Source organism: Epinephelus lanceolatus, chromosome 5 (assembly GCF_041903045.1).
Source record: "Epinephelus lanceolatus isolate andai-2023 chromosome 5, ASM4190304v1, whole genome shotgun sequence".
Lineage (NCBI taxonomy): Eukaryota > Metazoa > Chordata > Actinopteri > Perciformes > Serranidae > Epinephelus > Epinephelus lanceolatus.
Window position 1 is genome coordinate 26,384,089 of NC_135738.1, and position 18,852 is coordinate 26,402,940.

The 18,852-nt window shown below is 43.2% G+C and overlaps 1 protein-coding gene across 1 annotated transcript in view; it reads right to left on the bottom strand.

Annotated features, from left to right (window-relative positions):
- wwox (WW domain containing oxidoreductase) overlaps positions 1–18,852 on the bottom strand; it is a 160,111-nt gene that overhangs the window by 108,870 nt on the left and 32,389 nt on the right. Inside the window, exons 6-7 of the mRNA XM_033634625.2 lie at positions 6,303–6,391; positions 1,143–1,328 (exon numbers count right to left, since the gene is read on the bottom strand). Coding sequence (XP_033490516.2) covers positions 1,143–1,328; positions 6,303–6,391 — 275 coding nt within the window. The remainder of the gene's footprint in view (positions 1–1,142; positions 1,329–6,302; positions 6,392–18,852) is intronic.

Here is an 18,852-nt window from a genome sequence, read left to right on the forward strand (position 1 = left end):
TTCTGTGCCGAGTTTGCATGTTCTCGCAGTGGCAGAGTGGGTTTTCTACGGGTACTCCGGCTTGCTCCAACAGTCCAAAGACATCCAGGTTAATTGGTGACTCTTAATTTGCAGTAGGTGTGAATGTGAGTTTGAATGGTTGTCCAGGGTGTACCCTGCCTCTTGCTCAATGTCAGCTGGGATAGGCCCCAGCCCTCCAGTGACCCCCAACAGGATAAGCGGTTATGGAAAATAAATGAAGTGGTGAGGCTTTAATATGTTGTACTAACCAGCCCAGCCTAGACAAATTTTTGTTGTTTAGTGAACCATGTCTCATTATCAAAAAATACCCAAGATGACCTACTCTGAAAAGGAGAAAATAAGATTAAATCATAACTGATATAAAGTTAATTTAAAGGTATACTTGGCAGGAATTGTGCGCTACTATTTGTAAACAGTATCACCCGCAAAGGTAAAAGTGAAAGCCAACCCCAGCTTTGACCACTTTGCATTTCACCTCACTTTATTGGCATTTTTTCAGCGCTGTGTCCATGATTTTCATAGCTTCCTCTTGGATGCGAGCTGCTTAGTGCCAGTCTGACACCTGGTTGCTACCTTTTATAAAGTCCCAACCTCACCTCATCTCCATAAACATCCTGAACTTCACAAAATAATAACAATAAATAAATATGCAGGCAGAGATAAATATCTATAGATAAATGCGCCGCCACACACTTCTAGTGGGACATAAGTGATGATTGAGAGGGATTACATTTGTATGAGTCTATACATTGCCTTTTTAGGAAAATCCTGCATTGTATACCTTTAATGTAACCACATAGAATGTGGCCAAAAGATTGGCTAATTACATTTTGAAATTTGTCTTGCATTATTACTTTTCTTATATATGTTGCACAAAACCAGTTCTGCATGAATTACCTGTGAAAAGAAATGTATATTTTCTTTGCACATCTTTATTAAGAAGGACAAGGATCATTCTATCTAAAAAAATGCACAGGTATTGCTTATTATTTATTTAAACCTAACAAACAAAAAAAAACCCATTTAATTTTAAATTCTATAAGCTTCATTAAGTAGTCTTCTCCTGAGGCCATGTAAATAAACTAATACTTTTGTTAAAATGCCTGGTTTACTGTCTTTACCTGTGGGACTCGGAAGATACCACCACAACACGGGCGGGGGCCGAGCGGCGCAGCACATCCTGTAGGCACTGTACAAGCAGGAAGTGACCTAGATGGCAGATCTGGAAGGTGGACTCCAGGCCGTCCTCCGTCAAGCTCCAGGGCTGAGTGCACACTGCTGCGTTACACACCAGAATGTGAATGGGCCTGAGGGGAGGGAGAGGGCGGAAAATAAAACAAGTTTGATTGTTTATTGATTATAAGTGAAAACAAAGATGACACAGATGCATAAAAAGGGGATTTTCATTCCATATTAGGCCGAAGAGGAGGTAAGGACAGACAGGGAGGAGGAATAAAAAAAGAAGATGGAATAGTGAGAAGCAAAGGCAGAGAAAGGAAACAGGGTGTCTTATTCCACAGTGTGGTAGACTTTAGAGGTCTTCAGAGACAGAGCATCAGTAACGCTGATATGATACAGAGGTTTCCAGTGCAAGTCCCCGTGGCTCGACAGGTACTGTACATACTGAATACAGCTGGCTGGAATCCAAGAGCAACAACACATTGAAAAGCAATCTCAAACCGTTTCAACACACAAGGGTGGAAGTAATGGGTGTTGATACAGGCTCTGTGTAACTACTCTGAGTAACCAAACCCACCAACACATCGACTCGGAAAAGGCTGGGCAGAAGAGAGCAGATCAAAGGAAATACACTCACAAGGCATGATATAAAAAACAACTGGCTTAATTCAGGGGCCAATAAAAAAAAAGGCTTTAATGCAGACACGCAACGCATTTCCATTCTCGCAGACTTTGTGTGGGCGAGTGAGTAACACTCCCTGCTCGCGTGCCACTGAATGGAGATTGCTGGATTGGTCAGGGCAGTGAGAGATCCTTGTCGGTGACAGCGTCGCTCCAGCGAGCTTGAAACCACAGTAACACAGCCGAACAATCCAAACACACCCCACCAATTTTTAATTTCTTCCATTAGAATTAATTATGAGGCCGAAGGCAATTTGTGTACCCTGTGTTTAAGACTGCCTACTGGATTAATTAAAAACTGGATGCTGGAAAATTAATGTGTGAATTGTTATGCCTTGCTATAATGAGCCATCCCATGCTATTACATAGGAGTGTACTGTACGATCACCTTCAGGCCTCCGAACACACAAGGTTCATTAAAGAGCACAAACCTAGTCACAAGTCAACTTAAAGAATGCCGACCTCAGCACATAATCAACAGAGCACACACTAGCAGTGAGATAGTAACATTTCCACCCAAAATACACTAAGGTAAGGACGCCTAACATAATTGTGCAGTAGGGGGAAAAATAAAGGTGAATAAATGACCTCTGTGACCTTCACTTACACCTGATAAAACAAGATAGAGGAGTAAAATACCACAGTTGTTGTAATGTCAAGTACTGCTCTGAAACAAAAAACAAAACACGTTGGTTGTTTTTGGCCCAGTGTTCCCCTGTCTAATAGAGCGTGAAGTACAGTAACATTGTGCTATACAAGGCAAAACTCACGGGTTTGTTACTGATGTACTGACTCGAAGCTGCACAATAACACCATAGGCATGAACTATTGACCTAACTTTCCAACCTTTCATTGTAGCTGTTGTTTAAAACTAATCCTTATGTCAGTTACACTTCTTTAGGATTTACATGTGTGTCCGTTTTTGTGACCTTACACTATAGAAAAAAAACAGCATGTCACTCAAACCATATCATAAATTTGTGATCAAAAAACTCCAATAACCAACTTTTCTCTGGCCGGTAGAGCGATTTCCCCCACGCAGCTCAGATGGTCCTCTGGTGAGTCTGCTTGTAATGTAAAAGGCCTGTTAATTCAACTGCCCACCAGTTAGTCCCTCTCTCATAAGCGCAGGTCTAATGAATGTCTTTAATAGGCCTATTGCCGCGTACCACAGTCCCTCTTTCCACATTAAGACCTCACACAACACTGTGTGCACTGTGCAATCTCAGCGCTGGTCAAACGAGGGTGTTAACTACCAAACAGGGAGACATCAGTTTATATATTTACTTTAAATAACCCCCCTGGGTATGACCCCTGACCTCTATGATAATGTGGGCCAGCAGGAAGAGATTGCCTGTGTGAGCTGGGCTCAGACTACTGGTCATTAACACTGCACTTTATTGGCAACAGGAAAACTGGCACTGGCAACAAACATATGGATATGTGCACACCGCTCATCAAGGGCTGCAACTAATGATTATTTTCATTATCGATTAATCTGCAGAGTATTTTCTCGGTTAGTCGTTTGGTCTATAAAATGTCAGAAAATGTCCATCACAGTGTCTTAAAGGAATACTTCACCTGAACATTTGTGAATCAATTAGTCATGCAGTGTTACTTTTAACCTGTGACGAAAGCTTGCCAACATGCCATAAAAAACGACAAACATATTGATTGTTTGAGGACCACATTTAACAACAGCAAAACAATATGAAAACATCAGTTTACGAACTCTCATACAACTCATGCAGTTGTCTCATTTATCCTGTCGTATGCTCAGTACTTCCCAAACCAATGCATTTTTGCTAAAAACATTCATATTTACAACTGAACTGAAGGTGAAACTTATGTATACTCTTCAAAGCCAGACTCCAGTACTAAGGTTTTTTAGCAAAAATCCACGTGTTTGGGAAGTACTGAGCATACGACTGGATAAATGAGACTTGGATAATACTGCACGAGTTGTGTGAGAGTTTGTAAACAGATGTTTTGATATAGTTTTGCTTTTGCCATTGCAAAGGTGGCCCCAGTCAATCCATAAATCAGTGTGATCGCCATTTTCCATGGAAGCATGCAAGGAAAACTTTTTATTCACAATTTCAAGGTAACACAGCATGACTAATTCATATATAAATGGTCATTTTGTGGATGAAGTATTCCTTTAAATCCAAAGATACTAAGTTTGAAATGATATAAAGAGAAATGCAGGAAATCTTTCTCCTGCATATCTAATGCTAATGCTAATCTTTTCTAGGCTAAAAGCAGCATTTTCTGCTATTTTTGCCTGAAAAATTACTTTAACATTTAATTGATTATCAAAATAGTTGTTGTTTTTTCTGTCGATCAACCTACCAATTGTTAACAATCACTAAATGGTGCAGCTCTACACTCTGCACATACCTGTTAAGTGTGCAAAGACACCCAACAATCTGACAGAGTTACGGTCACCATGATGCAAACTCTAATGTGATCTGGCCTGTGTGCATTCACACAGACCACCTGCTACAAATAATATGCTTGAAATTAGACCAGGATAAATGCAGTTTAAAAAAATCACAGGTGAAAAGAAATTGCATGTGTTAATTACCGACCGTTCAGTAGAAATTGTATTAGGGGCATTCTGTCAACGCTGTCCTCCATCAATTACATCCCAATGAAATTGCACTGCATTCAACAATATCAATATCCAGGTAATTTCATTTCAAAGGACAGGCAATTAAAGCAGAATCGGGGTCAATGGAACACAAAGCAGCGTGAAAGCCACTGACTAAAGCACTTAAAAGCAAGGGAGTGAGAAACGAGAGAAGGAAAAGAAAAAGACTCTGATTACATTTCACCTGTCAATGACACGCTGCAGGAGCATTATTGTGCGTGTGTGTATGAGTGTGTTTGAGCGTGTCTGCGTGTCCGTGCATGTATGCACATGTATGTGCGTATTGCATGCGCGCGCTCCTATGTGTGTTATGCCTGAAGACATACGTGCAGTAATAGAGTAGTGGTAGACTCAGACAGCTGCCCAGTGCCATTCACAGCTCAGAGCTCCCAGCCTCCACTCTGCTCTGTTCGCCTTCTGATGAGAATTAATGTACTCTGACGTCCCCTGGGACTCCCCCCCCCCCAACAGCACAGCTAATGAAGAAATACAACCTTGCCAAAATACTGAGGTAAAGAGAGCGAGAGAGACAGAGAAAGACTGAGAGACAACATGAGAGAAGGAGAAAGAGAGAGAACGGCTGATGCAGATAAACAAATTGCAAAAAGGGATATGTAAAAAAAAAAAAAACAGAAGAGAGGTTCAGGGGACAGTAGGCTTAAAGGGAGGTTAATATACTTCAGAGTGGATGGGAGGGATATATGTAAGAGATGGGAGGGAGCTATAGGAGGCAGGGAGAGGGAAGCCACCGTGAGGTTTGGCTGTGACCCAAGACACGTGTCCTGGATGGCCATACCCTGCCCCAGGGCTGCTACGGGCAATGACTGCCCTGCCTCTCCCCAAGGGGCTCCCCTGACACCCTCACACACACACACACACACACACACACACACACACACACACTCTCCTGCCTAGACACCTGCGGGTGGATGAGCAGTATGGATGACAGAATACATGACCCCAAAATAGCAACTGTGCGACCGACCATGGGACGCAAGACACATGCGGTAAAAGCTGACCACCACAAAATAAGTGTCATAAAGTCTGGTAGTCTGTTTCCACCAATGTCAAGCAAATCGACACAAATACACACACTTACTCCTGGGGCCTTGTCCATATGGTGTCCATCAGTAACAGTTTGAATGTCCTTTAAGTGTAGTGTATGGGGGAAGTCATGGTGGTGAATACAGTGATCGGCCTGAATGAGAATCCTCATTGCTTCTTAATTATTTGTGTTTTTATTCCCCTATTTCCATTTCTTTCTCTCTTCCTGAGTAGGCAGAATTAAAAAAAATCTGACAGTTGAAATGCGACTGATGGCTACTTAAGTTGGCTTTGAATAACTGAGCGACAGTGTCTTGATTTGTTAGTTGGGCGTGCTGCCATATGTTTGATTTAAGAGCAGCTCTGCCCCTGTCTCTTCCCAGCGGAGCCTCTCCTGTCTTCTGATGGTCTTTTACATCCAAATGGATCCAAAAGGTTATTCAAAGCAAGTATTTTTAAAACAGCTACCTAGGATATTGAAGAGACCAGGCTAACCCTGTTTGCAGCCCATACACATCATTGCAACATTGCATAGAGCAATTTCAAAACTTAAAAACAAACTTCAGCACAAGTCATAGTGACACGCACTGACCCGGTGCTTTGCAAGTTTACATTTTGGTTCATCTCAAGAGATTTCACCTCTACTCTCCAAACTAAAAATTAGGTAAACAATCGAAAGAATGGCAGAGAGAAAAATCCAGCTTAGATTTTGGTTAATACTCACAGTTTCTTTGCCTTGTAAGACTCAGCAAACTCCTTGACACTGCGGAGAGAGGCCAGGTCGCACATCATGGCTTCTACTCTTGCTTTGTGCTGTGAAGACAGGAAACACAAAAGTACAATTGTAACGGCAAGAAGCAACAGTATCACCATCATTAGTTTGTTTATATGTTTTTTACAAACTACCATAGTTATCATCACTGTCACTTCCTTCAAAAAAAAGGAAGAGTCATCACAAATTTCAGGTTCACATGATAGGAAAAAAAGGTGTGCTGTTACACCCTGTTTGATTTAACAGGTCTCCCCGGCAACAATAAGGATCTATGGCTCTCCATATGTGTGAATGGTAAAAACATCTGTCCGTCCGTGCTCTTCTTGATCTTTTTTCCTAATTAAAACTTTTTGGGGGGAGTTTTCCCTGTCTCCAAATCAAGGGTGTAAGGATAAAGGATGGCGTACACGGCACAGACTGTAAAACCATCTGAAGCAAATCTGCTAATTTGTCATTTGTGACTTTGGGCTATTTAAACAAAATTCTTCGCCTGGACTATTACTTTAATTCAGACCGGGAAAAACTATGTGAGAAGAGTGATGACATGAAGTCATAGTCCTGTCTAAACACTCCTGAAGAACTCCATAGCTTTTGACTGCGTGTTCTCAGCATGTGCGTGTGTGCGTGTGTGTGTGTGTGTGTGTATGTGTATGTGTGGCTCATCTTCCGCCATATGTTAGGAGACAGGGTGAGGATAGAAGAGGAGAAGGGAAAGATAAATGACTTAAGAAGTGAATGCATAGCTGCATTTACACACTAAGGAAGACGGGCTAAATATTCATCATCCTCTCCGTCCCACTGTAGCGCTCTGCTGCGGGGCAAAGGCCTCAGCAGAGACGCACGCAGGCCTAAAGGAGCACATCTCTTTAATAACAGCGTGCCACCATGTTTTTTTTGTCTGTGATAAAGTGTGTCAACTTAGACTCTCCCCCCGTCTTGCTCTCTTCTACATCTTTATCAGCACAGTTACCCTCAACAGACAAACCAGGTTCAATCTCCCTAAAACACATGAGTTCACGCAGGCCGCAGTGTGTGAGAGCGTGCAGCGTTAACCAAGGTGTTCCGTTCAGACTGACGCTCCATTAGACTCATCCCTCATGCTGGAGAGGGAATAAGAGTGAGATATTGCTCCCAGATGGGCTCTAGCTTCAGTAGCACCAGGTATTCCTGATGCTACCTCTCCCCTTCGTCCTGCCCGCCATCCCTGAGGAACGCTGTCAGCTCACATTACACCCCGGAGCAGCGTTCAGCGTTCCGCTCTCCATCCACCATCACCACCAGCACCAGCGCCACTGCTGTTGCTGCTGCTCCCCTGTCATCCTTTTCCCCTGATCTGATCTCCAGTCTGTGGGCGTCATATGGGAATGTCTTTCCTCTGCGTGTCTGTCTCCACAGAGCTAAGTGTACATGACACTCACAGCAAGGACGCTCCATGGAGCAGTGAGCACAAAGAAAACAAGAAAGGGTTAAGAGCGCCTTCTGATGGAAATGTGATTCTTCAGGCATTTTACAGACACCTTAACTGCCCCGGGGTGTATTTATACATGCATACACAGGCACACACAAACCCCCACACACACACAACAAATTCAGTGTTGTGACTCAAGGGTAAAACCACGCTATCACGCCATTATCTATGCCTGAATTATTCTCTTGATGCTACTCTATACCGTTATATGGATGCTATTACAAAGCATTAAAGGGCTGATTATGGCTATTATAGGTATGATTATAGGGTACCTGCTTATATGATCTGCACACAGCAGTAATCACAGGTGAGAGGAGACAACTGTCTAATTTAATGACTTGTATGTGCAGCATTCACACTCCTCACCACTTTTACATAGTACACATGCATAGAAATGCAGGTAAAGTAGCTGTGAATGAAATATCTGTCACCAATTCTTACAAGTGTGAGATGTGCAATATGATGAGAAAACTTTATGGTATTAATGTGTGGGAATCAGTCGCTCATATGAAATGGAGAATTGAATTTTACAGCAAGAAAAATGAGACGTTACTTCCAAACAAGGTCAGAGCAGGGAGCAGTGTGGTAATTAACAGGTCAGTATAAGGCCTCCGCAACAGGGTAGCCCTCCATGAGCGTATGACCAGCAGAGAAGATGAGAGCAGGTGTCAGCTTGACGAACACATATCCCCTTCTCTAGAGACAGGGGGGGAAAGGGAAGGAGAGATGGAGTAATGGGAGACCAGAGGGAGGATAGAGGGGGGTTGAAGGGGGGCCACTGGAGCAAATCCAGCAGGGAGAAGGTGAGCAGCCTGCCTGCCCGTCTACCCTCCCCCTGCAGATTGAAGTCTTGCGAAGAAAATAAAGTTTATTGCCTGGAAAGAGGGGGGAAAAAGCATGTAAAAAGCATTAAAGCGATGGAGGTGAACAATTAGACAGATGGCCAGGTTTTGGAAGGAGAAGAGGAAAAAAAGGGTAGAAAAAGAGAGGAAGAACGCACGGACGCAATCGTTCAGGGTTTTTATGAGGACCCTGACAACTCCTGGTCTCTTCAAGGGCGAAGGAAAAGTGAGAGGCAGCGAAGCCTCTCTGGTTAACTCCGGAGTAATTGCTGAGTGTGCAACACCACAGAGCTCGGCTCGGGGTGACAGAGCTTACCGCCCCCAGCTACACACAACCTATCGCTCCATCTCAATGCAAAAGGCTAATTATGAATGAAACACACGTGTAAATAAGCTTTACAGCTTGAAAACTAGAAAGTGCAGCGACTGTGTGTCCATCTTCATGACTGCGCATCCACAAAAGAGCAAGTGTGGGACAGAGAGCAGCAAGGTCACCATGATGTGGGCATCAGATCCCTCAGCACCTCCACTCCTGCCGCCTTCTCTCACCTTCCACCCCCACTTCCAGCCTTCACCAAAGAGAACAGCTGTCTGTAACACGACAATGACCTTTTCGACTTTCACTATGTGGAAGGGAAGAAGGGAAGAAGGGAGCTAAGAGCAAGTATGGAGAGCCAAAGTGCTGTGCGAGTGACGGAAGTTGGCCTCTGCAGAGGTTCTCCTCGCCTCTCTCGGTGTTTTCCACGTGTGTTGGGGAATGACGTGGTCACTGCTGTGGAGACAGAGTGGAGCGATGGAGGGGGAAGAGCCCTAATACAATTATAACTGGGGCCATCCAATCCAATAAAATGAAGAGGTATTAGAGCAGGGGAGCCCCATCCTGTTCAATAAGACACTGGACCACTCTACTAACTCTTAAAACACACACATGTAGGCATACTCACACACGCACACACAGGTACACACACTTCGCTGACCCCTTTAATAGCATAGCAGCCACCCCTAATGGACGCAAGCAAGTGGAACCGCCAAATAATACACTGTCTTAATGCACTAGGCTCAATCTCATCCCCCTCTCCCCTTATCCTTCTCAGCCTTCCTTCTCACACTTTAACCCCCGTTTCCATCTTCACTCACCTCCTGCTGCCCCCTCACCACCTCAGCTCCCCTTATAGATCACCAATGCAGGGACGACACTTAAGAAATCAAAAGTACCCCCATATCTACAGAACACTTACCCTACAGCCCCCAGTTAACACCTCAGGCATGGAGAGGGACGGTAAAAGAGTGAGAAGGGGAAGACAGAAAAGTGTGCTATTTCTATAGGTAAAGTGGTTTCTAATGCTCCCTCTGAATACCTGATATCAATATAAAGCGATGTTACATGACTGTATTTTAACCAGCAGGTGCGGAGGTAAGGTATAATGGCGGTGAAAGTGAATGAGCAGGGAAGACACCATGTGAAAAGGGCACCTTATAAAAGCAATTAGAGAAATGACTTTGAGCCCCTCTTCTTGCTCTGTAGATTAGAACAGGCCTCGGAGGGAGGAACACAGAGGAACTCAGATCTCTATGACCTTGTCCGCAACACGCCACACTAAATTGGTCATCAGCTTTTAAGACTGTATTTTATCATAGATATATATTTTTAGCGAAAAGAAAAAGAGAAAAGGAAGGAGGGGGGAAACTGTGGAAGGCACTGCTCGTATATCATCCTGTCACAATTATGACGTTTGTTCATAAATACCAACCAATCTCCTCTCCACCTGGCTAAGTCACATGCGCCTGTGCTTATGCACGCGCCGTACACCAACAAAAGAAATATGGACACACACCACGTGCGCTGAACGCACATGCACAGCGCAAATAAAGAAACAGACACATCTGGCTGGGTGCCCTACCACAGGTCTGAGAATTGACCTCCACACACAGACAAAGAGACTGAATACACACTCAGGAAACATGCATTCATGCACCTAACACACAAATGAACGCACACACTCCACACATAACAAACACAAACACACACAAACAAACAAATGCACGCGCACATACACATCCACTTACTCACTGACATGCACACACACTGCAATTAATAGGGAGGCAGGTCTCTGGTGAGGAAGAGAAAGTGCCTGTTCAGCACATACAGTACAGGCAGAATATGCAATTTCCTCCAGTTAAGTCTGTATTAAATTGATTTCTTCTTTCTCTGACACGGACTGGGTTTTTCCCCCCTAATGAAAGCTGGATAATCTACAGGTTTTCCCTTTCCTGAAATCAAGTTACAAATCAAGCAATTGCAGGGGCAGATATGGGAAAGGTGAAGGAAGGACATGGGATGATTTTCCAGATGAGAAACATGGAGAATGAGGCACATACGTGCTGATACTCTTAACACGGACATCAGGAGCACCACACACACACACACACACACACACACACACACACACACACACACACCGCACATAAAAGGAGTAAAGGCCAGGCCTCGGTTAAATACCTGCTGACATTTCCATCCAGTGATGCACTAAGGCTACAGCAGGCCATGTTAGTAAACACAGCATTAATGACGGTAATTAATGAAACATATTAATTAGTAAGCACTTCATGAGTTAATCACTCACTCAGACCTGACAAGGAGTCATGTCGAGGCTGCAGAGAAACACTGAGCATGCTGAGAAAAACACAAAGAAGGAAGGAGGGCAGGTAACCAGTGGAGGAAGAAAAATGTATTTCCTTTAGTTGCGTAAAAGTGGAAACACAATTTAAAAACATTTCATTAAATTTCTTAAATTAAAAAAACACACTTAAGCAAATGTATTAAGTATCAGCAGCAATATTTAAATAAAAAAAAAGCACTCTTTATGCAGACATGCAGCGTTACATTTAATATTATAAAATTATTAAAACTGCACAATTTTAATGTTATAGCTTGTTGAGATGATGTACTTTACACTGCTGTTTAATTTAATCTACTGTATAGTGATGCATTTTATTTTATACACTCATTACAGGTTTTAAAAATCTTAATCTGCAATGTAACGATTAACTTTTAATGTCAAATAAATGCAGTGACATAAAAAGTACAACATTTCCCTGTAATCTAATGGAGTAGAAGTATGCAACAGCATCAAATGAAAATTATAGGACAGTAATTAAGTAAATTCATCTGGGTGCTTTTCACCGCTACATATAATATGTATTTTAGGCCTCAGAGTAAGTTGGAAAAATGATGCAAAAAATGTCTTTAGAATATTGGTTTTGCTGAGTGACTTAAAATCTGTCAACAGGACACCATGTATGAAAATATCATGTCAAAATTAATTGTTTTCTGCTTCTGAATTTACATTATTGTTGATGTTTAACTAAAATACCACAAACACAATAAACTACTTGTCTGAATAAGGTCGAAAAATAAAAAAATCTGAAAAGCAAAAAATTTTAAGGAAATGTGATGCACAAGTAATTCTGTAAGTTTCAAGTGCAAGAAGACTTTATATAGGAGCTCGAGGTGCAATCAAGCCTGTTATTGCTTGTTTCAAAATTGCGAATATCTTTACCTTTCAGGGGCGAGACAGACAGGTCAAAGAGAGAGAAAAATAAAGACAAAGAGGTGGAAAGAGAGTGTGAGAGCCCGAGACAGACAGACAGACAGAGGGAGAGAAAGAGAGAGACGGAGATGGGAAATGAAAAGGACAGGGCGGTCATCATAATTGCAGAGTTTGCTTTTCGGATGCAGACAGACCAGGGCCATGGGGCCTGAGGCAGATATCAGATTCCACACAAACACACACGCACATACAAACTTACAAATGCACCCATACATACCAACACACACACACACACACACACACACACCCTGACAGAAAATATTCCACAGCCAGCCCGAGTAAGTGTTTTTTCATTAAGGCAAAGGACAGCTGATATCATTTTAAAAGTGTTTTGTGTGCGTTTGTGTTCTGTAACAGAGAAAGTGTGAACTGAGACGGTGACATCCAGCTTTCAATCCTAACAATGTTATATTATAAACCTGCTCTCTGTGTCTATCAGTGTGTGTGTCTCCATTTTCTGCCTCTACTTCACTTCTCCCCTCCTTCGTCCAGCGCGGAGCCTGATCAGATTTACATTAAAAAGTGATGGAGATTTAAATAATGTGTCTATGTTCTCAGAAAGACATTAAGAGATTTTCATCTTACTCTCCTCTTCCTCTCTGTCTCTTCCTCTCCATTTCCTCACCCTCTCCTGCTCCTATCTCCCCCCTCATCTCACCCACTCCATCTCCGCCAGATTCGCAGACAGTGCACATTTTCCTGCATGTCTTCAGTGTAACCGATACCCCTAACAACCAGGATTTTAATGCGATCCATATTGCTCCCTAATATTTCAGATCTCAGAATAAGCACTGGCAATTACATATTTACACCCAGCTTATTTTGCAATTCTGCACGGGGACTTTAGTGTCTGTCTGAGCGGCACACACGGACTTAGATGCTGATTATGTTGTGGTTAGATAACAATAAAGTCGGAGAAAAACTCCTAGACCCTATGCACTTATACAGTATATACAACTTTCTATTTGGGGTGTCAGCAATAAAGCTCGACACTCTCAAGTACAAAATAATGTGCTCTTTTCAAGTGTGTCGGTAATGTGATTGCTTTATCTAAACCTGCTAGTTTTACACTGTTTAATTTCTCCCGAAACACTCGTGCTTTGCATCATCTCGGTATCCGGAGGGCTGGCGAAGTGCCAGACGCACTCACAGAAAATGCATTTACACATATGTACATTGTTGTAGTGAACACACATTGCTGTACAGAGATGATAAATTAAGCCCCTTTGATTCGGTTACCCGAGCTCTTTTTTGTATCAGCTTTATAAAAACATAAGCATCACATAATTGAATAAGAAAAGAATCTGGCAATTAAGAAACATGGAGGCCTTTGATGTGAGTAAGTGTATAATAGGCCTTTTGATGAGGGAGTGTTTTACACTCCGCAGGGTCTGGTATGCACTTTGATTAAAAGCTCTTTTGTTTGGCAATATTCTAAACTGCTTACCATTTTCCACTGTCACAATAGTTAAGCCTGGAAATACAAGAGATTGTGCCTTTTCTTCTCTTCTCGCTGGGATAAAGTCTCTTGTTTTCTCTGGTTTAAAATCACACAGGAACAAATGATTGAATGGAAGAGCGACCTAAGATCAGGTGTATTATAAGGTGAAACAAAGGGCTGACAGTGACACTCTCACATATGAAACAATAATAATAATCATTGTTAATATTATATGGTCATTTTCATATTCATAAACACATCCATTACCACCAACTTTACATGTTCGAGCACCATTTACATGATCTACCCTGTCTGTTGATAAGGTCATGTGGTTTTGCATTCTGTTATAATGTTACACATATTTGAATAATGGGATTCTCATCATGCATCTTTAGCCCCTTGTCGCCTGATAATAGCTTGAAAGACGCTCGTTGAACAATGTAATAAATGCGTCATGTGACCTCGGCAAAGGTCGGGGGTCAGCCAGCCACGGATTGTCAACGGAGCGCTGGCCTGACAGAGAATAAATGATGCCTTGTAAACAAATTGAATTATTGCTTTAATTCATGCAGTCTGATTAAATTTGCAGAGAGAAGAGTCCTTCACGAGGGAGCGGAGGAGCGAAGGACTGACAGCAGAAGAAGAGGAGGAGAGGAGGGTGGACGACGGGACGTGGACACACACCTTCTCCCTCCATCCCAAGATGTCTTTGGCTCCACTGAAAGAGAGTAACTAAATTAACAATCCCGATCATCTCACAAGACTGCGCTGCTTTCCGTAGACGGCGAGTCTTCCCTTTGTCTCTCGGCTAAATGTAATAAGGTTGTGTTATATTGAGTTGGGCTGGGCCACCAGGCTGACTCCCTGCCCTGGCACCAACTGAGTGACAATAAGCAGGAGACAGATCTGAATTTTATAAACTGATACACAGACTGCAGTTTGTCTGTTGCACAAACATTTTAGGAAGTTTGGATAATTGAGAAAGAAAAGAAAATGTACGTAAAACCAGACAGAGCCTAATTAGGCAGGGGCTGGGGACTGAGGATGCTTAAATGTGAAGAAATCTTTGAAGAAATTTGTGTAGGCTTACTGAAAAGGGCAAATGGGAAAGCCCATCTCCTATGGTACACCCCATGAACCTAAAACACCCTGAATGAAACATCAGTATTAAGTTTGGTCTATCACCCAAAGCTGCATTAGGACTCTCCTCAGTTTGCTCCTTAATTCCATCCGAGTAATCCCACATTATTGCCCTCTAACAGTACCCTAAACGGAGAATAAAAAGTTTGCTCCCCTCTAGCAGTGTATTACCAGGAAACAACAGGCCCTCTCCTCATTAAGTTATAGATATAAATGCTCCAAAGCATGAAATTACCCCCGAGCCTCCCTCTCCAAATAACCTGGTTTGCAAACAAATGATCCGAGCACAAGCAGTAAAAGGCAGATTATTAAAATAATAGGAGGGATTTAAATTTGCATCCACAGAACAATTCAGCAAAGGACTGTGCAATTACTCCTCCCCCTCCTCTTCCCCTGTTCATTCCACCTTTCTACTGGCAAGCAACGTCCCTCGCACTTTATTGTGTCCATCTGTTCTTTCCAAGAAACACAGGCAGAGTTTGGTATCTTCAGGTGTGTCTGGATGTGTGTGCGTGTGGGCGTCCACAGGAGTATGTGCACTTATCTGGTTATTGTTTACCTTCATCAAAACCACAGTCAATTTACATGCTCGTACTTCCTTATTCTCTTCGGCCCACACCCTTATTTCTCCATTCCTATCTTACACTATGATAAATATCTAACTTTATCCTGAGACAATAACAGTCCCTCCTCCTATGCTGGAGTAAATGGGGAGCGATGAGAGAGTGAGGTGAGCAGGAACGGACGAGGCAAAGGGTGCTCAGGTCTGCATTACCTCTGAGTTATGGCCTCCATTTGCATCTCAATCAGCCTCTTTGGAGAGCCCACCACCTTGGTAACACCCCCATCACACCACAGCCACCCCGGGTAATCAGGGAGATTTAGTGGGAGCGGCAGCCTACCGTGGGCACCCCCTGGCTGGGGCTCGCAGCTCATTCCCAGCCCCTGGTCTCGCTAAGGGCCCTCTGGGCCACATCCAAACACAGGAGAATGGCAGCACTTAACAAGACCGAGGAAGACCAAAATAGACGAGCAGCAGGAACAGGCCATAAAACAGAGGGAAAACAAAGCACCCGCATGATTGTAATAGATGTTCCGCTATAGATGTCTGCATAGTGTTCTGGATTGCTGCCTCATTATAGCGGGAGAAAAAAAAGAAAACAAACTTGAACTTGCGACCTTAGGTAAGAACATTTTATCTCGGAGTTGATGATGGCACTGACACCATCCCACTGCTCCCCTGCAGCAAACACGGGCTCGCTCTAACATGTAATGGGAGTACGTGCACCCACAGACACAAACACACACACACGCACACAGCTACATGGTGTGATTTGCAGATAGTGAATGCTCCACTTGAGAGTTGCCTCTCTAGTTAGCGCTGTCTCATGGCTGAACCCTGCTAAGGTATTATTACCCACACTCAGCCCTATTGATATTGTGACTCCAGCATCTGTTCACCTCCTTGTTACTGCCTGGACCCCAGCACAGCGGCCTATCTGCCTGCGCACATGGCATGTGTATGTGTGTGTGTCTGTGCCCGTTTGTTTGTGCGTGTGTGTATCCCGGACCTCTGGGGTAGAGAGTAGTCACTGTGCTCAGAAGAAGACGAGAGGCTGAGGAGGCTAATAGAGAAACACTCAACACACCAGGGGCCTAATCAACTGCGAAGGACACGTACCCATAGCTCCAAATCTCTCTCTAACACAAACGCAACTCTGGCCTTTCTTACTCCCTCTAATCTCACAGATACTCTAAACTCCACACACTGACGCCACATTGCGCAAAGACTTTGTGAGCAAAGCTTGTAGAAAAACAACAATGGAAGAGAAGGCGAGACTAGAAACCAAAGTTAAGCTGCAAACACAGATGGCTCAGGTGAGCAGAGGAAGAGACTAAACAAAAGGGACACGGGAGAAGAGTGAGGACCGAAGATGGAGAGACTCCGAATGAGGAGCTGAGTTTCAGTTATCAGAATCAAATATTAGTGGGGGGAAAAAAACTGGGGAGTGGGCAACATTAATCAAAGTGTTCACCTAGTGGGCAGCCATATGGCAGATCAGCACGCCAACAGTGCAAACTTGCTGATCTTCAGTAACGGGGTGCAATTAATTCCACTGGCTGCATTCATCTCTCCCTCACACACTGAAGGAAGGGAGGTAGAAAGGAAGGAACGAGAACAGAGGAGGGTTTGTTATGACTCTTTTACTCTTCCTCCTCAACTCTTTCTTCCTTTCTGTCTCTCTCTCGCAGCAGAGGAATCAAAGCCAGGTGATGAATGAGGTGGACACAAGGGCCTCAGGTAGCTGCTGTGGCGATGGTGGGGGGAGTGATGGGGGGTGGGACGAGAAAAAGTGGAGAAATTAGGAAGCTGAGAGAGAAGGAGACAGCAGCTATAAGATTTGGCTGAGGCATTCATAGGACCTTAAAATCTATATTTATATGTGTGTTTATTTTACCCACCAAGACTTGTGCACAATATCAGATCCTTGCCTGCATCTGAATCAAAAGTAATACTCATTCAGTGGCTGCTATTATTAGTAGGATATTAAGGATTGCATTTAGTAAAAGTTTATAGGGGAAAGTGTACCAATGACATCACCAAAATGACAAAGTCAGAACAGTATGCTATTTATGAACCTCCCTAATGAGTGGAAGGCACGCACAATACCACTGGTCAAAAAAAAAAAGCCTCATAAATTCGATGTAAATCCCATTATCTGGCCCACATAATAGCTGTTTCTACACAAGGCTTTGCAAATAAAACACTGTGTCTATTAACACTTTCCAACTCTCCCAAAAAGTATTGCAGCACCCATAAAACCCTTTGAAAGGTGGCAGAGAACTTTGTATTAAGGTCTGTCATTTGCATGAATTCGTGAGAGTAGGAACTAAAGTTTGCACTCTCAACAACTGAGGCACAAAAAAGAAGTGCAGCCTACCCTCAAAACACAATCTCAGTAAATCTGAGCTGAAGTCTCTCCGTGCAAGATTAAACCAAATACAGTGTTTTTATCAGATATCAATTCATTAAAATGTAAATTAAAAGAGCAAAACATGATCATGATAAGTGACGTCACTCTCAGTCGCTTCTCCTCCAGCTGGGTTAGAGAAAAAGCTTTTTATGGGAAAAGACGGTCAGCGTTTGCACTTGGTGAGCCGGCAGAATAAAGCGAGCACTACCTGACCACACACACACCCACGGCTCTCAAACCTCTTTTGGTTTTATGTAAAATTAGCTTCTCCCCTGGCTCTTAACACAAGCTCATCTCCATTAGCTGCAACCTAGTAAAACTGACTCCTGCAAATGAGTTGTGGATATGCATTCCCCCGGCCCTCTCATCTCTCCTGTCCATACAAATATACTGCATCTGCTATCTCATGTCCATATCTTCGTAAGTCAGCTCATCCCATAGGCCTAGTCACCATACCACCCATACCAATATCATAAATGACTGTGGGGGAAGCCTTCATTAGGGCAGCGATGCCCCTCCGCCCCCCTAATCAGGGCATTTTCCTTGTGCGCTTTGGGATGGTGCTTTATGGCCCAAATGGGGCTCTGTTAATGAGGAAGTACACATGTCTCCATTTCCTGTCTAGCCAGGTCGGCAGTTCCTGTATTTGGCCCTATTATAATCACGAGGCTTTTTTAATGAGCTATATTCATCTTGGTCATGCATCAAACACCATGTAGACATACAATAACAGAATAAATGAAAAGACACACAGAGTTAATTACACCAATACTCTTGCCAAACATCGTGACATTAGCTATAGCCATTATTGCAAACCTTTGGAAATGAGAGGAAATAAATTACAAAATGGGTGTCAGGAAAGATATTTAGATCTCTCTCAAACGGGGCTGGACTATTCAACGCACTCCAAGCAACACGGGTTTAAACCCACATGATGACAGCTGAATCATTGCAGTGTCACAGTAAATTCTGTTACAGCGTCCCCACAAAACTCTGTGCTTTTTCACGCTCTGCTCTCGGCCCAC